General features: G+C 44.4%; 1 protein-coding gene across 1 annotated transcript in view; it reads right to left on the bottom strand.

The window, feature by feature from the left end:
• LOC146009671 (protein-glutamine gamma-glutamyltransferase E-like) overlaps window positions 1–25,450 on the bottom strand; it is a 45,512-nt gene that overhangs the window by 747 nt on the left and 19,315 nt on the right. Inside the window, exons 7-12 of the mRNA XM_083150128.1 lie at window positions 24,036–24,165; window positions 15,325–15,428; window positions 10,564–10,806; window positions 5,986–6,345; window positions 3,338–3,495; window positions 193–326 (exon numbers count right to left, since the gene is read on the bottom strand). Coding sequence (XP_083006254.1) covers window positions 193–326; window positions 3,338–3,495; window positions 5,986–6,345; window positions 10,564–10,806; window positions 15,325–15,428; window positions 24,036–24,165 — 1,129 coding nt within the window. The remainder of the gene's footprint in view (window positions 1–192; window positions 327–3,337; window positions 3,496–5,985; window positions 6,346–10,563; window positions 10,807–15,324; window positions 15,429–24,035; window positions 24,166–25,450) is intronic.

Genomic DNA, 25,450 nt, shown 5'->3' with positions numbered 1-25,450 from the left:
ACCTGATCTCCATGTACCCGATCTCCATGTACCCAATCTTCTTGTACCTGATCTCCATGAACCTGATCTCGGTGTACCTAATCTTGGGGTACCTGATCTCGGTGTACCTGATCTCGGTGCACCTGATCTCCATGTACCCAATCTCCATGTACCTGATCTGCATGTAGTCTTCTACACCACAGAATTACTTACTTTTTCTTTAACTTTTTCCTGATCAGACCACTGCCCTCTATGCTTAAGAAACCATCATTTAGGAAGGTAGATAAAGGATTTGTATATGTGATTTCCACTTCCAGGGGGTAATTTACAGATGCATAAGTGTACACCTATATAAGAAAAATATAGTCTAAGGAAAGGGAACTGATTGTAATACATTTAACAACATTTGTATGAATATTCAATGTTTATTTTGCTCCCTGCTGTCAGCCTTTACAGTGAGTGGGAAGAATACAGATATATACTATACAATCATTTTTTAGAATATGTCCAGTTAAAACTTAAGAGCTTATTTTAAAGTTGGTAGTGTGGCTGAATGATTGCTGTGCAAACATATACACTGCTCATACCTCTTTTACCCCTTTCACATGGCAAATGCCAGGATGCACCCGGGATTTGGACACAGGTCTGTGTGATGTTTAGCCCCCAAGCAATGTCAGACCAGGTGAGGTGGAGCATCATCAGGGGCGGTGGAGGAGGCAGCACTTGGAGCTGTCTCCAAACGCTGCCTCCTCCATAGTGTGAATAGGACCCGGGTTGCCCAACTCAGGGAACCCGTTCACACTGCACAGCTGCCTCCTCCATAGTGTGAATGGAACCCAGGTCGCCTGACCCAGAGTACCCATTCACTCTGCACAGCAATGACCCGGTATTAACCATTCTTTTAACCCGAGTTGGAATCCCAGCTTGCTGGACCAAGGAAATTTAAAATGGTGCTTTCACACCGCACCTCAACATGGTTTGATACGTCATGAACATGGCAATAACTCAGTTTGAGGATGCGGTATGAAAGAGATACAGTATTTGTCTGTCTGATATTTCTCAACCTCAAGTGCTATAGAAGTAACAGTTGATAAAGAATAACATAAATCTTAGCTGAGTGCACACTATACGATTCACGATATCGGTGGTGCCCCCGGACGAACAATATACCGCATAGAAACGGAACAATATCGCTAACGATATAATTTAGTTACATCACCTGGCTTCTGCTGAACATGCAGTAGTTTGTGACAGGAGGTGGGTTGGACTGCACATTGTTAACAATATAGTGTGTACACACTAGAGGATATGCACAATAATATCGTGAATGCTATCATTGTCGTTCATATCATTAAAAAATATCTTCTAGTGTGTACGGACCATAAAGCCCCATACACTATACTATATCTTTTTTTAAGTTTTTGCTCAGAAGGGCCCTTCTGAGAAATATATATTTTTTAAATGGGTAGTGTGTATGCTCCATATCGATAACGATCGAACACGCTGGTCATGTAACATATTCAGCAGGGTCCCGGTGACATCATTGAACAATATTGTTAACGTTATCCTTCAGTGTATATGCACTATATTGTTTACTCACGCCGATATCGTTACAGAACGTTATCGGCGGTGTGCAGGTCATCTAGTGTGTACGGGGCTTTTGTGACCTTACATCGGGAGATGTCTAACAGTGGTAAGACATTGTAAAATCAGTAATTTATCTTGCAGAGAGGATTCCCGCACCAGAGTAAATAAATATCTACCAGACTGTCCTTGCTCTGGTTTTTCACAGAGACAGTGGCCCTATGAGCCAACGATCGTTTCACCAAACTGCTTCATCAAAGCATCCTTGATAAAGCAGCGGGAAGGGGAGGGGATATGGCTTTGCATAGCGCAACGCTATGCAAAGCCGTCCTCAAAGCTGCTAATCTGCTGGTAATACCAGCAAATGAGCGGCTTTCCCAGCGATGATGCAGGAGCACGCAGCAGCGCTCACCGCTCATCACCGGGCCATACACACTGGGCGGCTTTGAGCTAAAAGCCGCTCACACTTGCTATTTTGAGCGGATTTCAGCTCAAAGTCACCCAGTGTGTATGGGCCTTAAGGGGTACATCTTTTGTGGCTACTGTTGATCTTGGTAAATATCTTTGGTGATGAACAGTTTACTTGTTTGTATTTTGACCCCTTAACCTGCATTAGCATGCAGGCTAAATATAAGCAAGCCATGATTAATTATTTATTATTTCCATTTTGACCAATGCAGAAAACTGCAAAAACTGCAGCAGAGCTGCATATCTACAATGTTAAGTGATGGATGCAGGCTGCTTGTGTACCATTACATTTTCTATGGCCATATATATTTCAAATTTTTTACTAATGCTGTTAAGACATTATTTACCCTTTTAGCAATTCAATACATTATACAATGTACGTATTTACCATTAACTGGGCCAATCCACTTCTCTGTACTATCATGGGGCATCTGTGTATCTGATGTACAGCTGATATATTTATTTTGCTTATAGTTGAGATGGACTAATATAGAAATAACTGTGTATAAACACACATATGCATTTTTGCAACAAAATATCTACTAGGTATATCTACGGTGCAAGATTCAACCCTTTACATATAAAAGGCTAAAGGTCCATACACACACAACAATGTCAGGCAGACACCAATGAACAATTCCATTATAATTCACCACCCCAAACGACCCTGAACGATCATTTTACATCATCTATTGTGTATGCTTTCAACGACGGAAGACGACCGACGTTGCAGGTACCTGCGGATCATTAACATCCTAAGCGATCGGTCATGCATGCAGGTAAATTTGGCTATGGTCGTTAACATCGTACAGGGCGAACTGTACAGCACATCGTCCATCGTCCATTGTCCGTAGTCCAGGATCGTTCGTTGTCGTTCTTCTGAATTAGAGTGGCCGTTCACTTTCCCCCTTCCCCCTTGAAGGGAGAAAGTGAACGACGGTCATTAATGTCGTGTGTATTGGCCTTAAATCCTCATCACTTTTTTGAGGTGCAGTACCACCAATGACCACTAGAGGCCACTCGATGGACTAAATTACCGTACTCCTTTACAGAAAGTAAAACCAAAATATGTTCCAAACTTCCTGGATATAGTCAGAGGGAGCTGTGTAGACTGAAGGTAGAAATTGAATGTAGGAGCAGATAGGGACTAAGACGTAATTTTAACCTGCAGTAGGTTTATTATTTACTTACTACCTAGGAGCATTCATTGAACTTCATGGGACATACTAGTAGATTCAACCAGAACACATTTTGTATCATGTACAGTAGGCTGGACCGTATTATATACTAGTAACAAAGTCTTTACCTGGATGCCCAATGGGGGCTGTTCGATAACGATGACTTTTCGAACAAGCATTTTCTTTCCATTTTTCAACTCACACAAAGCAGCAACTTCAATAAGATTATGGTTTGTCAGTTCATCTACATAGTCTGAGGCAGCAATGCATATAGGGATTTCCTTTTCTGTGAAGAATAAGCAAGCTGGTTACATAATATGATCATCCCATGTTCATGTGTAGGTTAAATGGTCAATTGAATGTAGAAATACGAGCCTATGAAATGGGGAGGAACAAAAACATAGGAAACACATGTCTTAAGTTAATTAGGGCCTTTATGTTGTCAATCTGGATTGGAACTTCAAAGGAACACACCTTTATTTGTCTTCATACAGTTAATCTATTTTTGACATGGGTAAAACGTTTGTTTCAATAAACAGGTTTGTTAACCCAAGACAAGGCCTCAAAGTGTGTAGCTCTACCTCCATGATCACTCATAATTCACCCCTTTCTTGCTTTTTTTTGTATTCAGCTGAATCAATCTCTCGCATATTAAAAATGCTTCTGAAATTCATTACAAACTACTGAAAATTCGGGTCCCCTGGGCTTCAGGGAGAGTGGATGCTTCTCCAACATCCCCACTCTATTTAGTAAAGTGGGGAGACTACTGCTGGAAATAACAGGCCTTTGGGAAGTGGGCGGGGTTAATATGATAGCATCATATAGTAATTGCATTATATAGTTCACACCCATCACGAGTCCATGTATCACCTCCATGGGCTTCTCCCAGAGAGGACATTATTATAGATGGTTAGTTTAGTAGGATGAAATGTTATTGTAGATAGCCAATAATAAATATATCCCTATTAAAGGCCCTTATTCTGCTTGGTGCGGCCGGAGCCGCATATGCGGCTCCGACCGTGCAGGCGAATCCCCGCCTTCCATACGGATCGCCACGGCCGTCCGTACGCGGACATGTGGCGGTCCGCATGAAAATGGCGGGGGATACGCCTCCACCATCTTGGAGCAGCCCCCTGCATTCGATGGTCGCCGACCATCGAAGGCAGGGCCGCACGCTCCACCAGCTCCCGCAACCATAGACCTCACGGACACATGTCCGTGTGAAAGCATGTATGGGGGCGGGCAGCTGACATCCGGCGATGTCAGATGCCCGCCCCCAACACATGCGTCACAGCCTCATTACCATGCGTACGCCCCGCGTTTGCATGGGAACGCCCATGAAACGCGGGGCGTATGCATAGGGAAATGAGGCTAAGTAGCCCCTCACGCCCCTATCCACCCCCTTTGCGGCGGTAAAAAAAATTGTGCGGTGATTTCGCCTGCACATGCGCAGAGTGCCCTCTGCACATGCGCAGAGCGAAAACATCGGCGGAACGGCCGCAAGCGGCCGTTACCGCTTAGATCGGAATAAGGGCCAAAGTCTTGATCTCATAATTCCATTTTCACCTATTTGTCACACATCTGTATTATATACCTTTTGTAAGAGATCACAGAAAAGTAATAGAAATGAATCTCACATTTTTTTGCTGAATATATGTTTGTGCTAAAATTCATCATGTACGTGCACCATGTAGGGAAGCTTTATGATACAATTTGTTATTTTGCTCTTTATTCCTCTATTGTATTTCCATTAAGCACATTGGGCCAAAAGAAACAGTAACTAAATTTGGGCAAAAAAGGTGATCCAGTTTATTTGACATATTTTACTTATATTGTGTGTTGAAAGCAGACAGAAAGTACTATGAACAATTGTAAGCGCATTGTGTGCAAACCAGTAGCAGGTTGGCAAGATGGCAGGTTGTGGTTTGCATTGCCTTAGGGTTGTCATTCTACATCAGGCATGTCCAACGTTGGCCCTCCAGATGTTGTGAAACTACACATCCCAGCATGCTTTGCCACAGTTTTGCTATTAGAGAATGCTAAAACTATTGCAAAGCATGCTGGGATGTGTAGTTTCAAAACATCTGGAGGGCCAACGTTGGACATGCCTGTTCTACATTATATTGGCCACCAGTTTCGGGCTGGGACATGAAGGGCCCACTGGGGAATGCAGTGGTAGGGCCTCATTCTCTCTGACAGTGAGTAGACTGGCATTATTCTTGTGTGGGTCTCCAGGAACATGGCACCTGCACCTTGTTCCCAAGGACATCTTCAGTGTGCATGCACAATTTACTTTGAAATGGCCGCTGTGTCCATTTTGTCAGTCTGCAGCGCAGAGGCGACAATGTGCGAATATGGGGGAGTAAGTATAATACAGTATATGGGTGCAGTGGACCCATTATAGAAATGCCATTCTTAGAGTACAACACTAATAACAGCAATGTACTGTAGACAATGCACCATAGTCCTGTGCAGTATAATGTAGCATATGTATAATGTATAATTCAAGTGCACAGCCTGGAAGTTGATCCTTAGAAGAGGGAGTGGGCCCCCAGGCATAGGGAACCACCGGGGGTTTTCAGTTTACCCCTATGGGCCAGTTCGACCCTGTTGGCCACAAATATACACTGCATTTTACAAGGATGACCCTACATTGCTGTGCCTAGAGTCCAATGAGATACATGCAGTATTCTATAACTTGCCAACCACACAACTTGAAAGTATGGTATTGGTTATCCTGAATTAGTAGGCAACCTTTAACAGAATAATCTATTACCTTTCATGGGAGGCAGAATAAGAGATGATGTATCTGAAAATATTTCAGATACTGGCCTGCGAGTGTATTCAATCGTAGACGAGCTTAGCTTTATTTGTACTGATTGCTTTTTATTGGTGGAATTTTTCAAGCTCAGCGTTACATTTATATCTTCTCCAAATGCTGTTGATGAAGACAGCTCAAATTTCCCTTGAATATCGAATTCCTCCTTCTCCTCATCAGAGTTTTCAGGTTGTGATTCGCGATTTCTGTATTTGCGCCGTTTCTTTCCAATGCCTCGCTTTTCTAGGCTGTTACCAATCCCCATTTCCAGCAACTTTTTTCGGGCTTTTAAATAGACTGACCGCTCTTTAGCCGATTCTGGGAGAGGGAGCAGCAGTTAGTCAAAGGAAACTTTTAATATGAATAGATTACAGGGATTTTGTTTTTACATTTTTAACCCTTTCAGGTCCAACGCCTAGTCAGGCTCAACATTCCTAGCGCTAGTAGCAGATGCAATGGTGAGCCACTTTGAAATAAAAACATTGACATCATTCAAAATTTAATGTAGACTATTTTTGAATTAAAAATAATAACAAATTACAATTATTTAAACATTTAAACCACACTGTATGAATGGTGAAAATAAAATTTGGACTGCAAAGGGTTAAATGTGGCTGAATACATTTGTACAAATATTAGTTTCTAGTGGAAATAAGTCCCATTTAAAAAGTTCAGTTATTTCTATTTTTATAAATATTCAGAATTAACTACATAAATCAAAGGGTTAGCTATCAATTTGGCTGTATTAGATGTATAGTACTTCTTTAATTGTAATTTAACAAATCTCTAAGGTCAAATACAATATAATATTAACCCCTTGAGTGGTGGGTTTTGCTGGGGCAGGACAAACCTATCAGGGCAGGTTTGTCCTGCCCCAGCAAAACCCACCATATAAAGTTGTAGGCCCCCCCCCTCCGCTCCGGCGTTAGTACGCCGGAGCTTCCCTGCAGTGCTGCCGCTGTCCCCCCTGCCTAAGCCGCCTGTCACATTCAGCAGTGACGTTGGCGGCAGCTCGAGAGGACTCAGGTGCCTGAGTGCTCCCGAGTCCCCCCGAGTCGCGCCGACCATACCCGAGCATGCCGCCAACGTCACTGTAAAATGAGTGACGGCTGGCTGGCTGGCGGGTCAACGGAGCTCCAGCATACCGATCGAAGGAGCGAAGGTGACGGGGGGGACTAGAAGGGTGTGTGTGTGGGGGGGCTCTAGAGGTGCTGCGCCAGTGGTGCACACCTGAACACCACTGGCGCACAGCTATTCTATATTAGTGATATGCCCGGAAATTTCCAGGACAACCCGCTGCGGCAGCGCAGCTGAGCCCGGAAAATTTTAAATGTGAATACCACTGTACAGTACCTACATTTCTAATAAATCACCAAAATGTTGTTAGGGCCTATTATTTATTAGTTTACTAGCTTGTGTTTGCTGGGTGGAACATTTTACCCCTATTCACGCCCTTAGAAGTCAAATTTCAAAAATCTGTCACAGTTTCCAGACCACCCATCAGGTCACATGAGATAACTTCACCGACTGTGACAGAGCACAATGGTGATGCATTGTATATGGTAGGACAGTGGTTCCCAAACTGGGTGCCTAGGCACCCTGGGGTGCCTCAGGACACTTGCAGGGGTGCCTTGGGTTGGTGGACCAGGATCAATTCATATTATTTATGGTCAATGTACCAGGCAAAACCAGTGCTTGTGGCTGCCAATCATAATATATGTGGACAAACAGAAGCAAATCCTGCCCCTCACCAGATAACTGTGACATACACACAATGCACTTAATTTAATATTTTTTTTCTGAATTTCTCGATAAGAAGCATTTGGCCTAGGGGTGCCTTGGAAATATTTTGATGCTCTAGGGTGCTGTGATTCAAAAAAGTTTGGGAACCACTGTGGTAGGAGGATGTTTTGCCATATAACTCTGAAACAAAGCACTCAAATACAATGCCAATATTAACAGGCGCAGACCTTTAATTTTGTATATGATGTACCCTGCTCAGACAATGGCATCATAATAATATGTTACTTACAGTATAAAAGTCATCCTTACGCTATTATTATATCGATGCAATAAGTTTTCTTTTCTACTTCAGGGTTAGGCCGTGCTACTGCACAAGTGGCTAATTACTGTGTGGATATGGCCAGTAAACATTGTGTAGCCCTTAAGCTACAATGCCTAATGCCACCTGAATATGGTGGCAGCTACTAGCGCCAAGATCCAGAATGCTTTGTGTTAAGGAACTTGGTAAATTTTATATTTTAGCATTTAAAAATACTGGATAGTAGCAGATACCTCTATAAACACATTACGTAGATGATTAACATTTTTTGGTAACCCCTAAAAACACATCTTTATAAGAAAAAAATATGCTCATTTGTGTCCTGAAATCAAATGTTTTTATTTCATTTATTTTAGTAGAACATCTCTTTATTATTTTGTCATTGTCTTTTAAAAACATGGTGAGTGTCCTGTCCTTCATATGCATAATACCTTAGTAATGTCAGTGCATAGGGGTACAATGTTACTAAAGTAGATCCAGACACAAGAAGGAATAAGTGAAATCATGCAGTATTGAATACAATTAACATCTGCACTTATTCAGAGTAAGGAAGTTAACTATAACTCTGGTATCAACTTGTAACTTTAAGTGAGTACATGCAAACTCTTTACAGAATTCTTGCAGATTTTTCCATAGGAAAGAATGAATGCGCATATTTGTAAGGTAGCAAAAAGCTCTCCTTATCTCCCGTCCCTTCACTTAATCCTGCGTATAACAAATTTTACAGGACAGAAGAGCATGCACAAACAATGAGGGATTTACTGTATGTACATGAAGTAATGCCAATGTACATAAAGTTACATTGGCACAGCCATCTGGCAGTCACCTTAAGAACTTTACCCCCCACAGTACATCGGGATGGGTGATAGCTAACATACATTGAATAAATTAGGCCTTCATTTTTTTCCTAGGCTGTCACCTACAAGGTGACAGCCTATCCTGGTGCTCTAGGCTGCAGCCTTATACACCTATTGGTTAATCAGGCACTGAAGAATGCAAATGTTCTGCCGTATGTGGCCCAGAGCTCCATATCAAATACTTATATTGTAGAAAGATATCCTCAATTGCTAACCATATACCTCAGGGAGATATCATCTCTTCGTGGCCTTATGAGTACTTTTTAAGTCAAAATGTAAATCTAAATGCAGTGGCAGCTGCAGAGGGTGGGCTGCAGCACAGTTCAAAATTAAAATAGGGGAGCCACATCAGTGGCCAGTACCCAATACAGTAGACTTCCGGAAAGGAGTTTTCTCCACGGATAAATCAAGATAAATAACAACCATAACCTATGGTCTGTGTTCATTCAGTATACCAGGAACTACAAAGAGATTTTAGAACCTCTAAAGAGCATGCCTGTCCTGCTAGATTTGCTTAAGTTGTGAAATAACAAGATAGCAACACCAGTTGTTTTAGGAAGTTTCTGGAATTAGATGAGTACATATGTTTTACCTCCTGATAGCCTTAGCAACACCACTCCTGGTCAAGATTCAGTAGTCTCTATGTGTCTCATATGTTCAGTGTTCCTCTGACTGAGACGTTAGATGTGTAGCCTATAACTGTGCCGATTTAGTCTGTACAGGCTAAAAACCCCAGTACCAATTGTACTGGTTTTAGTCGGTTCAATTGGACTACAATGGGAGTAATATATATATATATATATTTATAAAAATATTAACAACCCCCCCAGCAGTTACCCATTGACCAAGTTTATACTGCCTTTACTCTGTGTAATTCTCCCATGGAGTTTGCAGCCAGTAATGACAAGTGGAAGGGGGCCCCCCTGTCTAAATTGACCCCGGGCCCCCCGAAGGCTTAATCCAGCCCTGGGTATGCAGATTCTTATATACTTTGATATTCTTCCTTGCACAAAAGAAAAGGCAAGCAATCCAAAAGTACTGCTTTCTTGCTACAGCACAGCTTTCATGTCACTGCAATTCTTTTGTTTCAGAACTATTTCAGGCACTTTACCGAAGGAAATCATCTTCAACTTCTTTAGGGACAGCTTAATGGAGTAATAGCTAATTCTTCGGGTGTGGTATATTATCCCGACAGTCGGGATTCCGACAGTCATTAGTCAGACGTCGGAATCCTGACTGCACAGAGTGGGGAGCGCAATGAAGCCCCTTGCGGGCTCGCTGTGCTCGCCATGCTGTGGGCACGGTGGCGAGCTGCGCTCGCCGCCTATTTTATTCTCCCTCTATGGGGGTCGTGGACCCCCACGAGGGAGCAGTCAGGATTCCGATGTCGGAGGAATGACTGTCGGAATCCCAACTGTCGGGGAGCCGTCCGGTACCCAATTCTTCAGTGGTTGGACCTACACTGATTATGGTATACCTATGAAAGCTGTTAAAAAAACTTAAAATAGCAAATACAGTACCTTCTGCCTAAAAGACAAGAAATCTATGTATGAATACAGAATAATTTTAATAAGCGCTCACACATATATTACTCAAGGAATTACTGATTTCATTTACCTTCTGGATATTTATAGCTGTCGGTTATGTCTACCCGCTCATCACTACCAACAGCCTTGGTGCTGATATTTTTGCCCACTGTCTCTATATCAGTGAACACTTTCTCTTTTAGATGCTTGTCATAGTAAATCCAGGTGACGATATCTCCATTCACTTCAGAGTAAATAAAAGGGCCATCAAATTCAAGATTGATATCTCCTTCTTTAATGGCATGAACTGAGGCAGGACCACAACAGTGAATGTCTAAAGCAAGAAGAACATGTAAAATCAATAGTATGTATACTATAATTACACAGTACATTTTTCTTTGTTTCCCTGTCATTTCACTGCACCTTTCTGAGCTAAAGTATGGTATGGGTGTGGTACAATTCACTGACAGTCGGGATTCCGACAGTCATTACTCAGACGTCGGAATCCCGACTGCACAGCGGAGGGAGCGCAATGAAGCCCCTTGCCACCTAGTTTATTCTACCTCTATGGGGGTCGTGGACCCCCATGAGGGAGCAGTCAGGATTCCGACGTTGGAGTAATCCCGACTATCGGGGAGCCGTCCGGCACCCTATGGTATTACCTCCCCATAGTAGATAGATAAAGCTTGTCTTGCAACTTTTGGCTAAATAAAATAACTGCTAATAAGACGAGAATTCTATGAAAAGTGGGCGTGGTCACATGTAATAAGGGGCATGGCCATGGTTAATAGGGGCATATTAGCCACAGAGGAGAGAGTAGGGTACAAAGTGGGGAGAGTGGGTGCAAAGGGAGGAGAGTGAGACCACACTGGGGAGAGTGGGGGCACAGGGAGGACAGTGAGACCACAGAGGGGAGAGTAGGGGACACAGTGGAGCCACAGATGGGAGAGTGGGGCCACAGAGGGGAGAGTGGGGGCCACAGGGAGCAGAGCAGGTGACACATGGGGCACAGTGTGGACATTACTTTCTGCAAACATGAGGCCATCCTTTACTAATTCAGCATTTCCATGTATGAAATACCAATGTGCTGTCACAGTCTGTGACTCTGGAGTGGATACATTTATCACCTTACCCACATGTAGATGACACATGATACCATCATTGAGCTGATGCTGGGGTCCCTCAGACTGTCGTGATTTCTCTCCCGGGTCTGGCCCTCTCTGGGCGCTGGGTGGCTCCTCTTCACCGGTAGCAGCAAAGACTGACACACGGCCATGACGCCACTATACTATCAATGCCCAGTGGGGGACTGGGGGAACTGGGGTCGGAAGGTGCACACTAATTAGAGCTGTCCGCTCGCCACATCTAAATGGGAGGCGCAAGCATCGGAGAGAGAGCACGCTGGGGCAGGAAGCAGAGGACAGGCACAGTCGGGAACATCGATGATTCCCCACCTCATCACCGGCTATTCTCATCCAACCAGCAGCCTGTTATGCCATGGTTACTATTTTTAAAGTTTCAAATGCAGCTGTGGGACAGGCGGGACGAGTGGTACAGTGTACCGACTGCCAATCTATTAACAGTACGCCGTACCGGCCCGTACCACTATACTTTCATATCTGACTTTCAGTTAATTACAATGTTGTTGGCCTGGCCTTAATTCTGTGAATGAATTTACAAATCCACACAAAGCATTCCTGCACAGCATATCTACAAAACTGGCACTCATACTTTGCCTTCTTAGTTAGAGAAGCATCTATTTCCAAATTTGTCAACCTGCTACAGAATGGAGAGGCTGAGGCACCCATTTATCATTCAATATTTGTGGCTAAATTCCTGAAAACACCCGTTTTCTGGTGATAGTCGCAAATATTAAGTATCACTAGAATGTATCATGGAGGGACCTGCGATCCCTCCTTTACCGCCGCTGCCCAATTCCCCATAGGTTACTATGGGGAATTTAAAACTTCCCGATATATCAACATCAGGAAGCAGCGCTTCACATCCCTGGGCTACCGCCGTTCTGAGATGGAGGTAGCCCATTGTAGCCTATGAGCCCCATACTGCACTGCCGCCGGGGCAGCACGGTCAGTGGAGTTAGCAATAACCGCACATGCGCAGCCCCCCCGGCTCCCAGATCAGCGCATCAGAGATGATAAATCCCTATAGTATCGCATTTTACAATGTGATCCTGGGCAGTAACATTCTGCCCAGATTGCATTGTAAATGCAATCCATGATAAATGGGCCCCTTAATCGGACAGCCAGGGAAGTCCAGGAACAGAGCATTTTCTTCCTCATGGAGAGGGTCAGGTAGGCCAGTATGAAGTAATGTATACCATTGTTTGGCATACATCAGCATACCTCCCAACATGACCCTCTCCAGGAGGGACAGAATGCTCTATTCCTGGACTTCCGTCTTAATTTATGATTGCCATCACCTGTGTGGAAACACCTTTCTTATCACTTAACCTGTTCAAAGCAGGTGATGGCAATATTACATTAAGGGGAAGTCCAGAAACAGAGCATTGTGTCCCACTGGAGAGGGTCATGTTGGAAGGTATGCAACAGCGTCTATGTATGTAATATAAGGAGAGGGGGTGAGTAACATAAAATGTGAAAGGGGGTACAGAACATGATAATACATTGTGTATATTGGGGTGGAGGAGGTCCACAAAATATATATGTGATGAGATATACATCATCATATGCATCTACAACAGTGATGGCTAACCTTTACACTCCAGTTGTTGATGAACTAGACATGCTGGGATGTGTAGTTCAACAACAGCTGGAGTGTCAAGGTTAGCCATCAATGATCTATAATCAATGAAAAACACAATAGCCATATATATGTAATTTACCTAGACTTCCCTCATAATATATGATTGGTGTCACCTGTGTTTATCTATTTACTTATAAGTTGCAGGTGTTTACTTTCAGCACAGGTGATTGCAATCATAACAGACCTCCTGAAAAAAGGGTCTTGTTGGGTGGTATGGGTTGTTAAACCAATGGTGTATATTAAATTTGAACTAGTAGTTTAATAATGCATGAGTATTGTTTATAGCTCCACCTAATTGAGAGACAACTGTTTTATAACATTTTTTGTAGTACAAGATGACATAAACAACTTTAAAAAATGAACAATACAATAGGATAGAACTTTTATTATATAATAAGTTACACAGGACCCAGACACCCAGGTAGCAAGGAGAAGAAGCTGGGATCCCTGTGTTACTAAAGGTGCCCATAGACGGTCCATTCATCGGATCAGTTCGGCACTTATATAGTACACATCGCATCGCATGCCTTGTGCATGCATTGTGCATGCAATGTGATGTGATGCGATGAACAGCTAGTACAAAAAGTATGTGCAGCACATACTTTTTGTACCGTACGATGAGATGCGCGGGAGCGCGCATCTCATAGTACAGAACGGACGGTCCGGGAACGGACCGTCTATGGGCACCTTTAGCTCTCTCCACCCTCCTATGGGTAAAATTTTATAGGATGCGAGATTCAGAAAGTGAGAGATTTGGTAAGAAATCGCCAGTTTTTTTTAAAGCGGCAATTCTTTACAATGCAAAATCAAACTGGTTTTGCAGTGTAAATGATTGCCGCTTTTGAATAACTGGAGATTTATTACCAAATCTCTCACTTTCTGAATCTCTCATCCTGTTATTAATACCTCCCAACATGACCCTCTCGGCCTCTCCAAGAGGGACACATTGCTCTGCTCCTGCACTTTCTTTTTAATGTATGATTGCCATTACTAACATACCTCCCAACATTACCCTCTCCAGGAGGGACACATTGCTCTGCTCCTGGGCTTTCCTCTTAATGTATGATTGCCATCACCTGTGTAGAAACACCTTTCTTATCAATTAACCTGTTCAACACAGGTGATGGTAATCATATATTAAGAGGAAAGTCCAGCAGCAGAGTAGTTTGTCGCTCCTGGCATGGGTCATGTTGGGAGATATGCATTACCTGTGTTAAACAGGTTGATTTATAGAAAGGTGTTTCACCACAGGTGATGGCAATCATACATTAAGAGGGAAGTCGAGGAGCAGAGCAATGTGTCCCTCCTGGAAAGGGTCATGTTGGGAGGTATGTATTAAATTTCACCCAGTATCTGGTCTTGAAGCTCCTTAATAGCTCATGAAACCTGATAATCCTGCACTGCACACTGTCCTGCTCACATTCTGGGCTATTTCACACACTCCGGCTCCTGCCGGGCGGCGAAAACCCGCACGGCCGGGAAGCCGTGCTGCACACATCAGTTTAGAATGGAGCGGATGGCCACAGCCCAGCAGCCGTCCCTTCCAGTTACTGGACCAGGCTGCAAACGGACGGCCGGGCCATGGCCAGCCTGTGTGAATAAACACAATAGTGTCCATTCGCAACTACTGTGCACGGCACGGCTTCCTGGCCGTGCGGGATTTCGCTGTCCGGCAGGAGCCGGAGTGTGTGAAACCGCTCTCTGGATGCCTGTTCTCTAGTGATGTCAGTGTACCATAACTCCCAACATGACCCTCTCCAGGAGGGACACAATGCTCTGTTTCTGGACTTCACTCTTAATTTATCATCATCACCTTTGTTGAAACACCTTTCTTCTCAATTAACCTGTTTAAAACAGGGGATGGCAATCAATAATTAAGAGGAAAGTCCAGAAATAGAGCATTTTGTCCCTCATGGAGAGGGTCGTGTTGGGAGGTATGGTGTACTCTGACCGGGGGGCCTTGACAACGGGAGATCTGGGGTACCCCTTCACCTTAATCTGACTATGATTGTGACTGACATGTAAATAAAGTGTTGCATTTACAGATTATAGTTTATTCAGAAATTACCTCCACTTAATTCTTGTGGTGTTGCATCCAGCACTTGCCATCCACCATAATTAGAACCCAAGTTCCTTCTAGCAAACCAACTCTCATTCCAAGCATGATAATTCCTGCAGATAAAAATAACCAAACAAAATATATTTTATGTTCATTATTGAGCAACATGTATTTAGTCTTAAGCTGGGTACACATATTTACAATTTCATTTTTCTTGCGACCGTTCGATCGACCGAATACACGTTCGGCCGTCCGAAACATACGACCGATCTGCGCGTACACATATGTACAATTTTACTTGCGACGTCCGATGTACTCCCGTCCAAACAATCGCAAGAAAAAGATTGTACCACCGTACACACTCTCCCGTTCTGGCTATTCGCACGATAAAAATGTACACAACATTATCATAATGGGCTGGATTAAAAGAGCATACCAAAACGAGGCGTGATCACGGAACAAAGAATCGTTCGTGTAGTACAGTGAATAGAGCCGTGACTATTCAGATCCATTGCTAGCTGTGCAGGATATACGTACGTACGTTCATCTATCGGTGCATTTGGGCCTTTTTAATTATGAGCTTGAGGAGAAGGAAGGCTCGTGCGTGCATTTTGGCTGCTATGGCCATTAGATTGCAGGCTATTAAAAAAAGAAAAAGGACCAAGAATCGGAGCTGCTGGACCAGAGACTGGCTTCTGAGGAGAGACACCTTCTCCCACATGCCATTGCTACAGGAGATACGGGAGAACAATCCTGATGATTTCAGGAATTATCTCCGTATGGATGACGCTACCTTCATGGAGCTGCTGACACTGGTTACCCCTTTAATAGAGAGAGAGGACACCTATTTCAGGAGGCCTATTTCTGCAGAGCAGAGACTAGTGGCAACGCTGCGTTACCTGGCAACAGGCAGGACCCTTGCCGACCTGAGATTCACCACCGCAATATCATCTCAAGCGCTGGGGTTGATAATACCAGACACCTGTGTTGCCATCGTCCAAGTTCTACAGGACAAATACATGAAGGTAAATATGGAAATTACATACATGTCCCCCATATGTATAGCTGTGCACATACCTGTACCCTATATGTATATCTTTACAATGCCTGTTAATTTAAACTTTTACACCAGTGGGTGGGGGGTCATTTTGATAAGGCGGGTAATAGCTTTGAGGCTGCAATGGGGGAGGGCTGATGGGTCTAAAATCAACCCAACAGATAATTAATACGCATATACTTTTATATTGCAGTTTCCATCGACCAAGGAGGAGTGGCAAAATATTGCACGTGATTTCCGTGATCTTTGGAATTTCCCTAATTGTGGTGGAGCTATCGATGGCAAACACGTCAGAATCATGCCCCCTGCAAAGAGTGGCTCTTTTTATTATAACTATAAGGGGTTCTTCAGCATTGTTCTAATGGCCATCGCTAATGCTCGATACGAGTTTGTATTTGTGGACATTGGGAAAAATGGTAGAGTTTCAGATGGAGGAGCCCTGGAGAATACCTTTTTCCACGACCAACTGAAAAAAAATGAACTGAATCTGCCAGAGCGGACTGAAAATGAGCACGGTTTGAACTTTGTTTTTGTGGCGGATGAGGCCTTTGCATTGCACCCTAATGTCCTTAAACCCTACCCACAAAGGGCACTGCACAGGGAACGGCGCATTTTTAACTATCGCCTGTCACGTGCCAGGCGAGTGGTTGAAAATGCGTTTGGGATTCTGAGTAATAAATTCAGAATTTTTCACAGTGCCATCAATCTGCGCCTAGATAAGATTGACAAAGTGGTGCTGGCCTGTTGTGTGCTGCACAACTACATGCGCAGAAAAGCGGTGCACACACAACAACTGGGGGCTACAGTGGACGACAGCCAAGTTGTTGACGAGCCTATTGGTCTGACAGCTTTGGCAAATAATTTAAACACCAGAAATGCATCAACGCAAGCAAAGTTGTCAAGAGACGAGTACTTGAATTATTTCAATGGTGTTGGGGCTGTGGAGTGGCAGAATGACATGATTGCTTAAAAATGTACGTTTTTGTCATTGTAAATATATTGTTTTTTGGTGTGTACTAATCAATATTTTGCCAATAAAATTTGTATACTCACAGTTCCGCACAAGTTGTCCTCTGCGTCTTCTTGCAGCAAGGAGGGGGAGGTGGAGGCCGAATCAGGGCAAGTGAGTGGTAGTACTCAGGTGCCAGGCATTCCTGGAGGGCACAATGCCACGACACCTGGAGTGCAGACTGTACCCAGTACTGGTGTTTATGTACTAGCAAGTAGTTGCTCCACCACACCTATTTCTATGCCAATTTCTCCTGGTACTTTTGTACAGTCTCCAGGAGCAATACATGAAGGTAAATATTGAAACAATATGCATGTACCCCATATGTATATCTGTGCCCTATAGTCACCCTGCATGGTAAATGATATTTTCACACGGACACCAACTAGATTAGAGAATTTTTAATTTTTATATAAATTATTAACTTATAAACTTATAACAAATATAACATAAATAACAAGTAAATAAATAATAAAGAAATACTTAAACATAAAAATATTTAAACTATATTATTAAAAAAATAATGCACTTGAATAAACTATATAAAATATTTACATATTGTGGTAAATTTGTCCCACCCCATAATCCCCTGTATCCATCGGTGGTTGGGAGGGAGATGGACTTTCCACTAAACTCTGGAAGGGGCCACCAGGTGGACCTGGTGGGAGCGTATTAGCCGACGTTGCCGGTTGGTGCTGCCTTTGCCCAGTTGGTGGCTGGAAATGTTGGTACTGGGGATATTGCACCGGGTGAAATACCGCTTGTTGGGGTATAGGAGCTGGGCTGATGGGTTGAAATTCAACCCTAGGCAGAGGGGTCTCATCGGTGAGCCGTGTGTGCCGGGACAGAGTCCCCACACGGGCCCGGTACAGCGTCTCATAAAATATGCGCTCTACCTCCACTCTTGTAGCCGGGTCCAACTTTCGCAAATTGTCAGCCAATACACTCCCCACCCGGTCCGCATCATCCTCCTCCATGGTCATCAATCTGTTGGCAGACTCCAGGATCTTGGTGGTTGCCACGTCCGCAGCATCTGGAGTCTGCCTCGGCCTTTTGCGCCCTCTTCTTGATGGTGCTTCTGCTGTAGTTTGAGCGCTTGCTAGAGGTTCAGCGCTGGTCGTGGCGGTTGGTGTGGGGGTGGAGCAGAGGGCCGGTGAAGGCAGCTGTGATGCCACCTCCAGCAAAGCCGAAGATTCATCCTCGGCAAATAGCGATGGCTGTAACAAAACAAGATGATGTATCACTATCGATTTTTAAGACTTCCATATATTTTTATATCTACGCAGAAGAACGCAGCCCACACACCACTGAGAAGAACCAGAATTAGGGCCACAGAGAAGGTCAAATTGACGATGTATAACCAAAAGGGGGGGTATCGCCCCCTGCAACTGACCTCTCTGTTGTGCCCAACAGAGAGGTCAGTTGCAGGGGGCGATACCCCCCCTTTTCATTTTACATGTTCACAATTTTTATACTGTACTTGCTGTTATATTTATCTGGTTTAAAAAAAAAAATTTAAAATAAAATCCGTCTACTTACTGTGCCGCAAATGGTGTCATCAGAAACCTCTTGGTTGCACGCGGAGGTGGAGGGGGCAGGCTGGTTCCTTGCAGTGTTGCTGACCGAATCCCTGGGCAGCTCCTGGTCCACCGTGAAGGCCAGCAGGTCGTAGTACCACAGCCTGGGCACATAGACTTGGTCTGCCCCTGCCCCAGACCGCTTTGAGGACTCCACCTTATTTAGTTCCTTTTTAAATACGGTCCTCATATTAGCGATCCGAGTCCGGACCCACTCTACATTTGCTGTGGGGTAGTATGTCTGGCTCACCCTCACCAGCTCCTCCAGAGCAGAAAGCCTCTTCTGCCGATTCGAATGGTCTTTGGATTTGGTATTCCAGAGACAATTCTGATCCCTGTAGGCCTCAATGAAGTCCTTCATAAATTCGACATTTTTTTCTGCCATGGTTGAATTTCTGTTCCAAAAAATAAAATAAAAAGGCATATTATTTTCTTGATACACAAAGCACACCATAAACCATTTAATGTACAGGTGTTCAGTCTGTGGGCCACTAGATATACTGTAGCTATAGTACAGGAGTTGAAACTCTGTGGGACATAGGATACACGGTCACTACAAGTCCCAGCATACCCATGGCCCACAGATTGAAGTCCCTGTCATAGAAAACTACACATTTTGTTTTAATACTCACCGAAAGAAATGTCGATAAATAGTCCGGAAAATTCGCAGCGCAGCTCCGATCACTCGAACAGCAACGACGGAATATTCTTTCGTGCTGAACGTGGCTTGAAACACAGTGATTGGATGAGCGCAGGAATCTCCGCCCCACTCACGTGCTTCGCGTCACACAGACACGGGACATCGAGGAGCCATGTCGGAGGGTCTGGCGCCACCGCATATGGGGGAGGCCAGTACAGCACCTTTGTTTTCCAATTCAGCACTGATAACAACAGATAAAGAAATCGCTGAGAGACAGGACAACAAGGAGAAAAAAGTGACGCGCGCATCCGCCATGTCATCTGCAGAGGTGGAACTGATGGTCAAAATGCTGGATAGAAGGGACTACGATTGTTCGAGAAAAACATACCCCAAGACAAATTATAGAAAAGAAATTATTATGCAGCGTGTATGCAAGGAGATAAAGGAGAAGTTTGGGAAAAGAAGGTCCAAATACCAGCTACAAAAACGGTGGTCGGACCTAAAGCACAAGGAGCAGGCCAAGCTCAAGAAAATTCGTGGAATTATTAAAAGAAGTGAGTCCAATGCCCTAGGTGGCTTTATTAATATACTGTCTTGATCCATTACATTTTGTGTGTTTTGCTGACATGTTGCTTGTTTTTACTCAGAGGAAATCCAATCCAGGAGAAGACATGAGGAAGGCAGAGACAGGGCCTCCAACCTGAAAATAAAGAAGGAGAGTACAACAGGTAAGGTTTTGTACCAGCACACCAACAGAACAACACATGTTTTATACACACAACAAGGGGTAGTAATATGTCACTTTACCTTGTCACTATAGATGATATCCAGGCTGCGCAGCCGATGGAAGGGACCACAGAGGGCCACCAAGTGATTGCGATCACCAGCAGTGTAGATGGTGAGTGTATACTGCAAATCATCTTTATGGGATAGTGACGTATCATTTGTGGAAAGGTAAACATTTCTTTATCTGTACTTATTATAGATATCATCGAGATTTCAGATGTCAGTGCAGAGGGGGAGAAGAACACACCATCACCTGACACGTCCAGCGACGAAAGCACAATGCAAGAAAACATGACACAAGTCCATAAATGTCTACAAGAACTAAGCGGGAAAGTCCATACCGTAGCCCAAAAAATTACGAAAATCCAAAAAGGCGTAGCAGTAGTACACTCTTTATATGAAAAAATTTATAACGGTTTGCATTATAAAGTCAAAAAATAGTTTGTGTACTTTATTTTACTTTTTTCTCCTTCTTGTTTATTTGGAGGCCAGCAGCATGCACCTTAAAATGGTGCATGTCATGGCAAGCAGTCCCACGGCAGCAATGCATCACATGTGAGCAGGCCGGGATGTTCCCATGTGATGCGTTGCTGCCGTGGGACCGCTTTCCACTACATACACCACCATGTTCAAATGTGTTTTTATGTTTTTTGGGTGGGTGGGCTTTCCTGCTACACCTTCACACGTGGCACTTATGTCATGGCAAGCAGTCCCACGGCAGCAATGCATCACATGTGAGCAGGCCGGGATGTTCCCATGTGATGCGTTGCTGCCGTGGGACCGCTTTCCACTACATACACCACCATGTTCAAATGTGTTTTTATGTTTTTTGGGTGGGTGGGCTTTCCTGCTACACCTTCACACGTGGCACTTATGTCATGGCAAGCAGTCCCACGGCAGCAATGCATCACATGTGAGCAGGCCGGGATGTTCCCATGTGATGCGTTGCTGCCGTGGGACCGCTTTCCACTACATACACCACCATGTTCAAATGTGTTTTTATGTTTTTTGGGTGGGTGGGCGTTCCTGCTACACCTTCACGCAAGCACCTGTATGTGATACTCTGTTCAGGTCCGACCACCCAAATAAACAAAGTGTTCACAGTATTTTTTGTCAGTATTTCTTAATAAATGTTAAGTGTTTATGCAGAACAATGAACATCACATATCTATCTATCTATCTATCTATCTATCTATCTATCTTCTATAACTATATCTGTCAGGAATGCACACACAACGATTATTTATTTCAAAAGGAATGCACACACAACGAATATTCTTTAACAGCATGGCGCGGAAAGTACGGGGGAGAAGACTTCCTGTTGTTTACATGCTGCGCTGATGGAGGGATGACGCAGCTAGTCAACACCCACATGGGCGTGCTGCTTTTGGGAGGAATGATCGCAGGAACGGGCTGCATATCGATCAAACGTGCGTACACATGTCACTTTTCTTTCGATATGGAGCCGTCCTGTCGGAAGAATATTAAGCAGCAAAGAACCTGCGACCGACCGACCGTGGACGGCCAAGAGCGTTTTTGGCCGTTTATCGATCGCAACGAAGGGATCGGGACAGCGTACACATATATACAATCGAACGGCCGTTCGTCCGCAGATCGGAAGAACGGCCCGACGATTGTACATATGTGTACCCAGCTTTATTCCTTGGATTGATCTCCAGTACTCAACCCTCATGCATGTGCAGTGGGGTAGCCATGCATTCTGAATTAGCTTCTTGCAGCATAGTGACCACAGAGCTGTTTCCTAGCATCAGGGGCATGATAATTGCAGCATTCCATGTAGCTTTGCAGGGCTAAAGGTGCCTATACACTTATATATTGTAATATTCCCGTGCATTTTGAAGTTGATCGCATCGCATGGGATCCTGGGAGCACCGTGTATGGGCACCTTTAGCGGTTAATCACCACTGGCCTGGATTGACTTTTAAAACCTTGTTTACATACACTATTGTTGTTATTATTATACAGTATTATATTTGTACAGTACTACAAATGTTTCTCAGTGCCGTACATAGGCGTGAACAAAATACATTTAATAATATTATACTATGCATACACAACAACACATAATACACAATTACACAATATAGAATTACACAATAAACATTCAACAAACTGACATACAGGTAGAGTAGTATAAATAGAACAGAGAACTGAAGATCCAGTCAGAATCACAATGTCAAGTTAGTTATATATTGCTAATATACCACAATGTTACAGACAGAAAATCACTTATTTTAAGCTACTGTAATTACATACTGCAACAAAGGGGTAATTCTGTGTCCCAGTGGTTGAGCTAAGAAATGGTGATGATCCAAAATCCTGAGGTAAATACTATCAGCTGGATTTAGCACTAGGCTCTAATGTAGTGCTGCTATGAATTTATGCTAATGTCACAACTGATGGGTTAGTACTTGTATGTCCACTGGTTATGGATATTGGGCCGGATTCAGTAAGCTTCAAGAGTGATAAAATGGAGAGTGATAAACAACCAACCAATCAGCTCCTGCCTGACATTTTTCAAACACAGTCTGTGACATGTCAGGTAGGAGCTGATTGGCTGGCTGTTTATCACTCTCCATTTTATCACTTAGTGCATCTGGCCCCTAGTCTGCTGTGGTGCGCAAATATCCACACCAGCGGACTTTAGAGAACCCCATGGTTGCTCAGAAGTTTTGACGGTACATGGATGATAGATGCAGATGGCTGAATTTTGTGGTCTGACTCTACCCACAGGCTGTTGTCACACAGCATATATGAAGCCCCTTAGATTACTCCAGCTCTGGGCCCTGTGATTGAGAGTGCTATCTATAAAATTCTGTAAGAACGCACTCATGCACATATTCACCAACACCATAAGGCCGTCCATATCATATATTAGCTGAGGTACCCGGCGTTGCCCAGGTTTGATTGTGTAATTAGCATCACTTGAACTTTATCCTTCTTTTGTTTTAAGCTTAAGCACTCTCCATGCCCATGGTGTGACCGACATACACCTGTCTGTCGTGGGCTCCCGGATCTCACCACAGTTTTTTTCTTAAGCCCCAAGTCCTCTACCCCCTTTATGTTATGCACCTCTGCCATATCTTGCATCCCTGACCCACTTTGTAATAGCTGGATCCCTTTTTAGGCCCCCGGGACCCTGGTGGTCTCAGGATTGCAGGTGTTAGTGTCTGTGAACCTAATCTGGACCCAATCAATGTCCTCTACCCCCTCCATGTTATGCAACTTTGCCATATGTTGCTTCCCTGACCCACTTTGTGTAGTGGCCAGACCCCTTTTTGGGCCCCCAGTGGGGTAGGGATTGGGGGTCTAAGTGGCCGTGCACCTAATCTGAACCTAATCAATGTCCTCTATCCCCTCTATGATATGAAACGTTGACATATCTTGCTTCCCTAACTCAGTTTGTGTCGTGGGCGGGCCCCTTTTTGGGCCCCTGGGACCCCCACGGGGGTGCTAGTGGTGTCTTACCCCCCACAGTATTTTGTTCCAGATTGTAAGTCATATGTGTACCAAGTCTGGTGTAAATTGCTACAAAAATTCCATAGTTATGCTGGAGCACACACATACTGTACATACATACAATTATTTATATATATATAGATAAATAAATACAGTATGATATTTCCATACCACATGGTGTCTTTAGTCAGTGATCTTCCAGTTCTGCTGTATATCATGTCAACACTTAGATTTGTATCCTTATCATGAGCTGAGGCAAAATTTGTGACCACTCTGGTAGGAATACCCAAACATCTGAGCGCTGAAAATTGGGGAAAAAGCTTGTGTCACAAAACATAGAGGTTTGAAATTATGTAGTTTGGCATAAAACAATCTACAGCATAATGCTAATTTATCTATAGGGTGAAAATCACTCTCAATGTGAATTTAATCACTTATCTCTAAACATAAAAAGCTTAGCACTGTGCCTATGAAAGCATTTGCATGCAGTCAGTGATGGCTCCAGAGATCGGGCTGCGGTACAGTCCAGCATTTTTGAAAATGGAAAATGCTACCTTGTGCATGACGCCCCCTCTGCCAAGTTCTGCAGGTAGAGGTTTTGGTCCTGTCCCCATGGCTTCTGCCACCTCCTGCCACTAAACCCACATTGTCTCTAGGGATGCCAATCCCGGGGCATTTTTTCAATCCCGGGATTCGGGATTGAAAAATGCTCAATCCCGGGATTCCCTGGATCCCGGGATTGGCTTCCCTAATAATAAAAAACACCCTGGCCGCCCAAGCGCTGGGCGGGTGGGTGGCTGGGAGGGTGGGTGGGTGGCAGGGAGCGCTGGGTGGGAGGGCGGGTGTGTGGCAGGGACCGCTAGGTGGGCGGGTGGGTGGCAGGGACCGCTGCCGCTGGGTCCCCGTGAGCGCTGGGTGGGTGAGCGGGCGGGTGGCCGGCCGTGAGTGCTGCCGGCCGTCAGCGCTGGGTGGGTGGGCGGGCAGGTGGCCGGGAGCGCTGGATGGGCGGGTGGGCAGCCGTGGACGTGCGGCTGTGCCCTGCGCAGCGTGACCTCGCAGCGTGACCTCGTCACGCTGCGCACTGCGGGGATTGGGAGAAGCCGGGCAGCGTCTGAGTGCTCAGACGCTGCCCGGCATTAAACTGCGCATGCGCAGTTTAATCCCGAAATCCCGGGATTGGAAATTCCAATCCCGGGATTGAAATCCCGGCGTTTTGGGGGCCAAATCCCGGGATCCCGCCGATCCCGATCCCGGGATTGGCCACCCTAATTGTCTCTTCATGCTCACCACCGCCTGCACAGAGCTGAATTAACAATGGTGTGGATCTCCCTGCACATTTTACATCTGCCCCCCTGCAGTGCACATGGTTTTGTCCATCTAAGAAGGAACTTGTCAGAAGGAATGAATCAGAATAAGGCCCATAGTGTGGTTAGGTAGGGTAGTGGTGCATAGTGATAAAAAAGTATAGTGCTGGTATATACAGTACTGTTGGAAGGCAGTGCAGTGATGTGGTATGCAGAGGTATTGTAGTGATGTAGTGTATTGATAATGCGGGGATGTATGAACCAGCTAGTTATATGGGTTAA

This window comes from Crinia signifera, chromosome 6 (assembly GCF_055691185.1).
Source record: "Crinia signifera chromosome 6, ASM5569118v1, whole genome shotgun sequence".
Lineage (NCBI taxonomy): Eukaryota > Metazoa > Chordata > Amphibia > Anura > Myobatrachidae > Crinia > Crinia signifera.
Note: the sequence above shows the minus strand (reverse complement) of the source record. Positions and strands in the feature narration are given on the sequence as shown.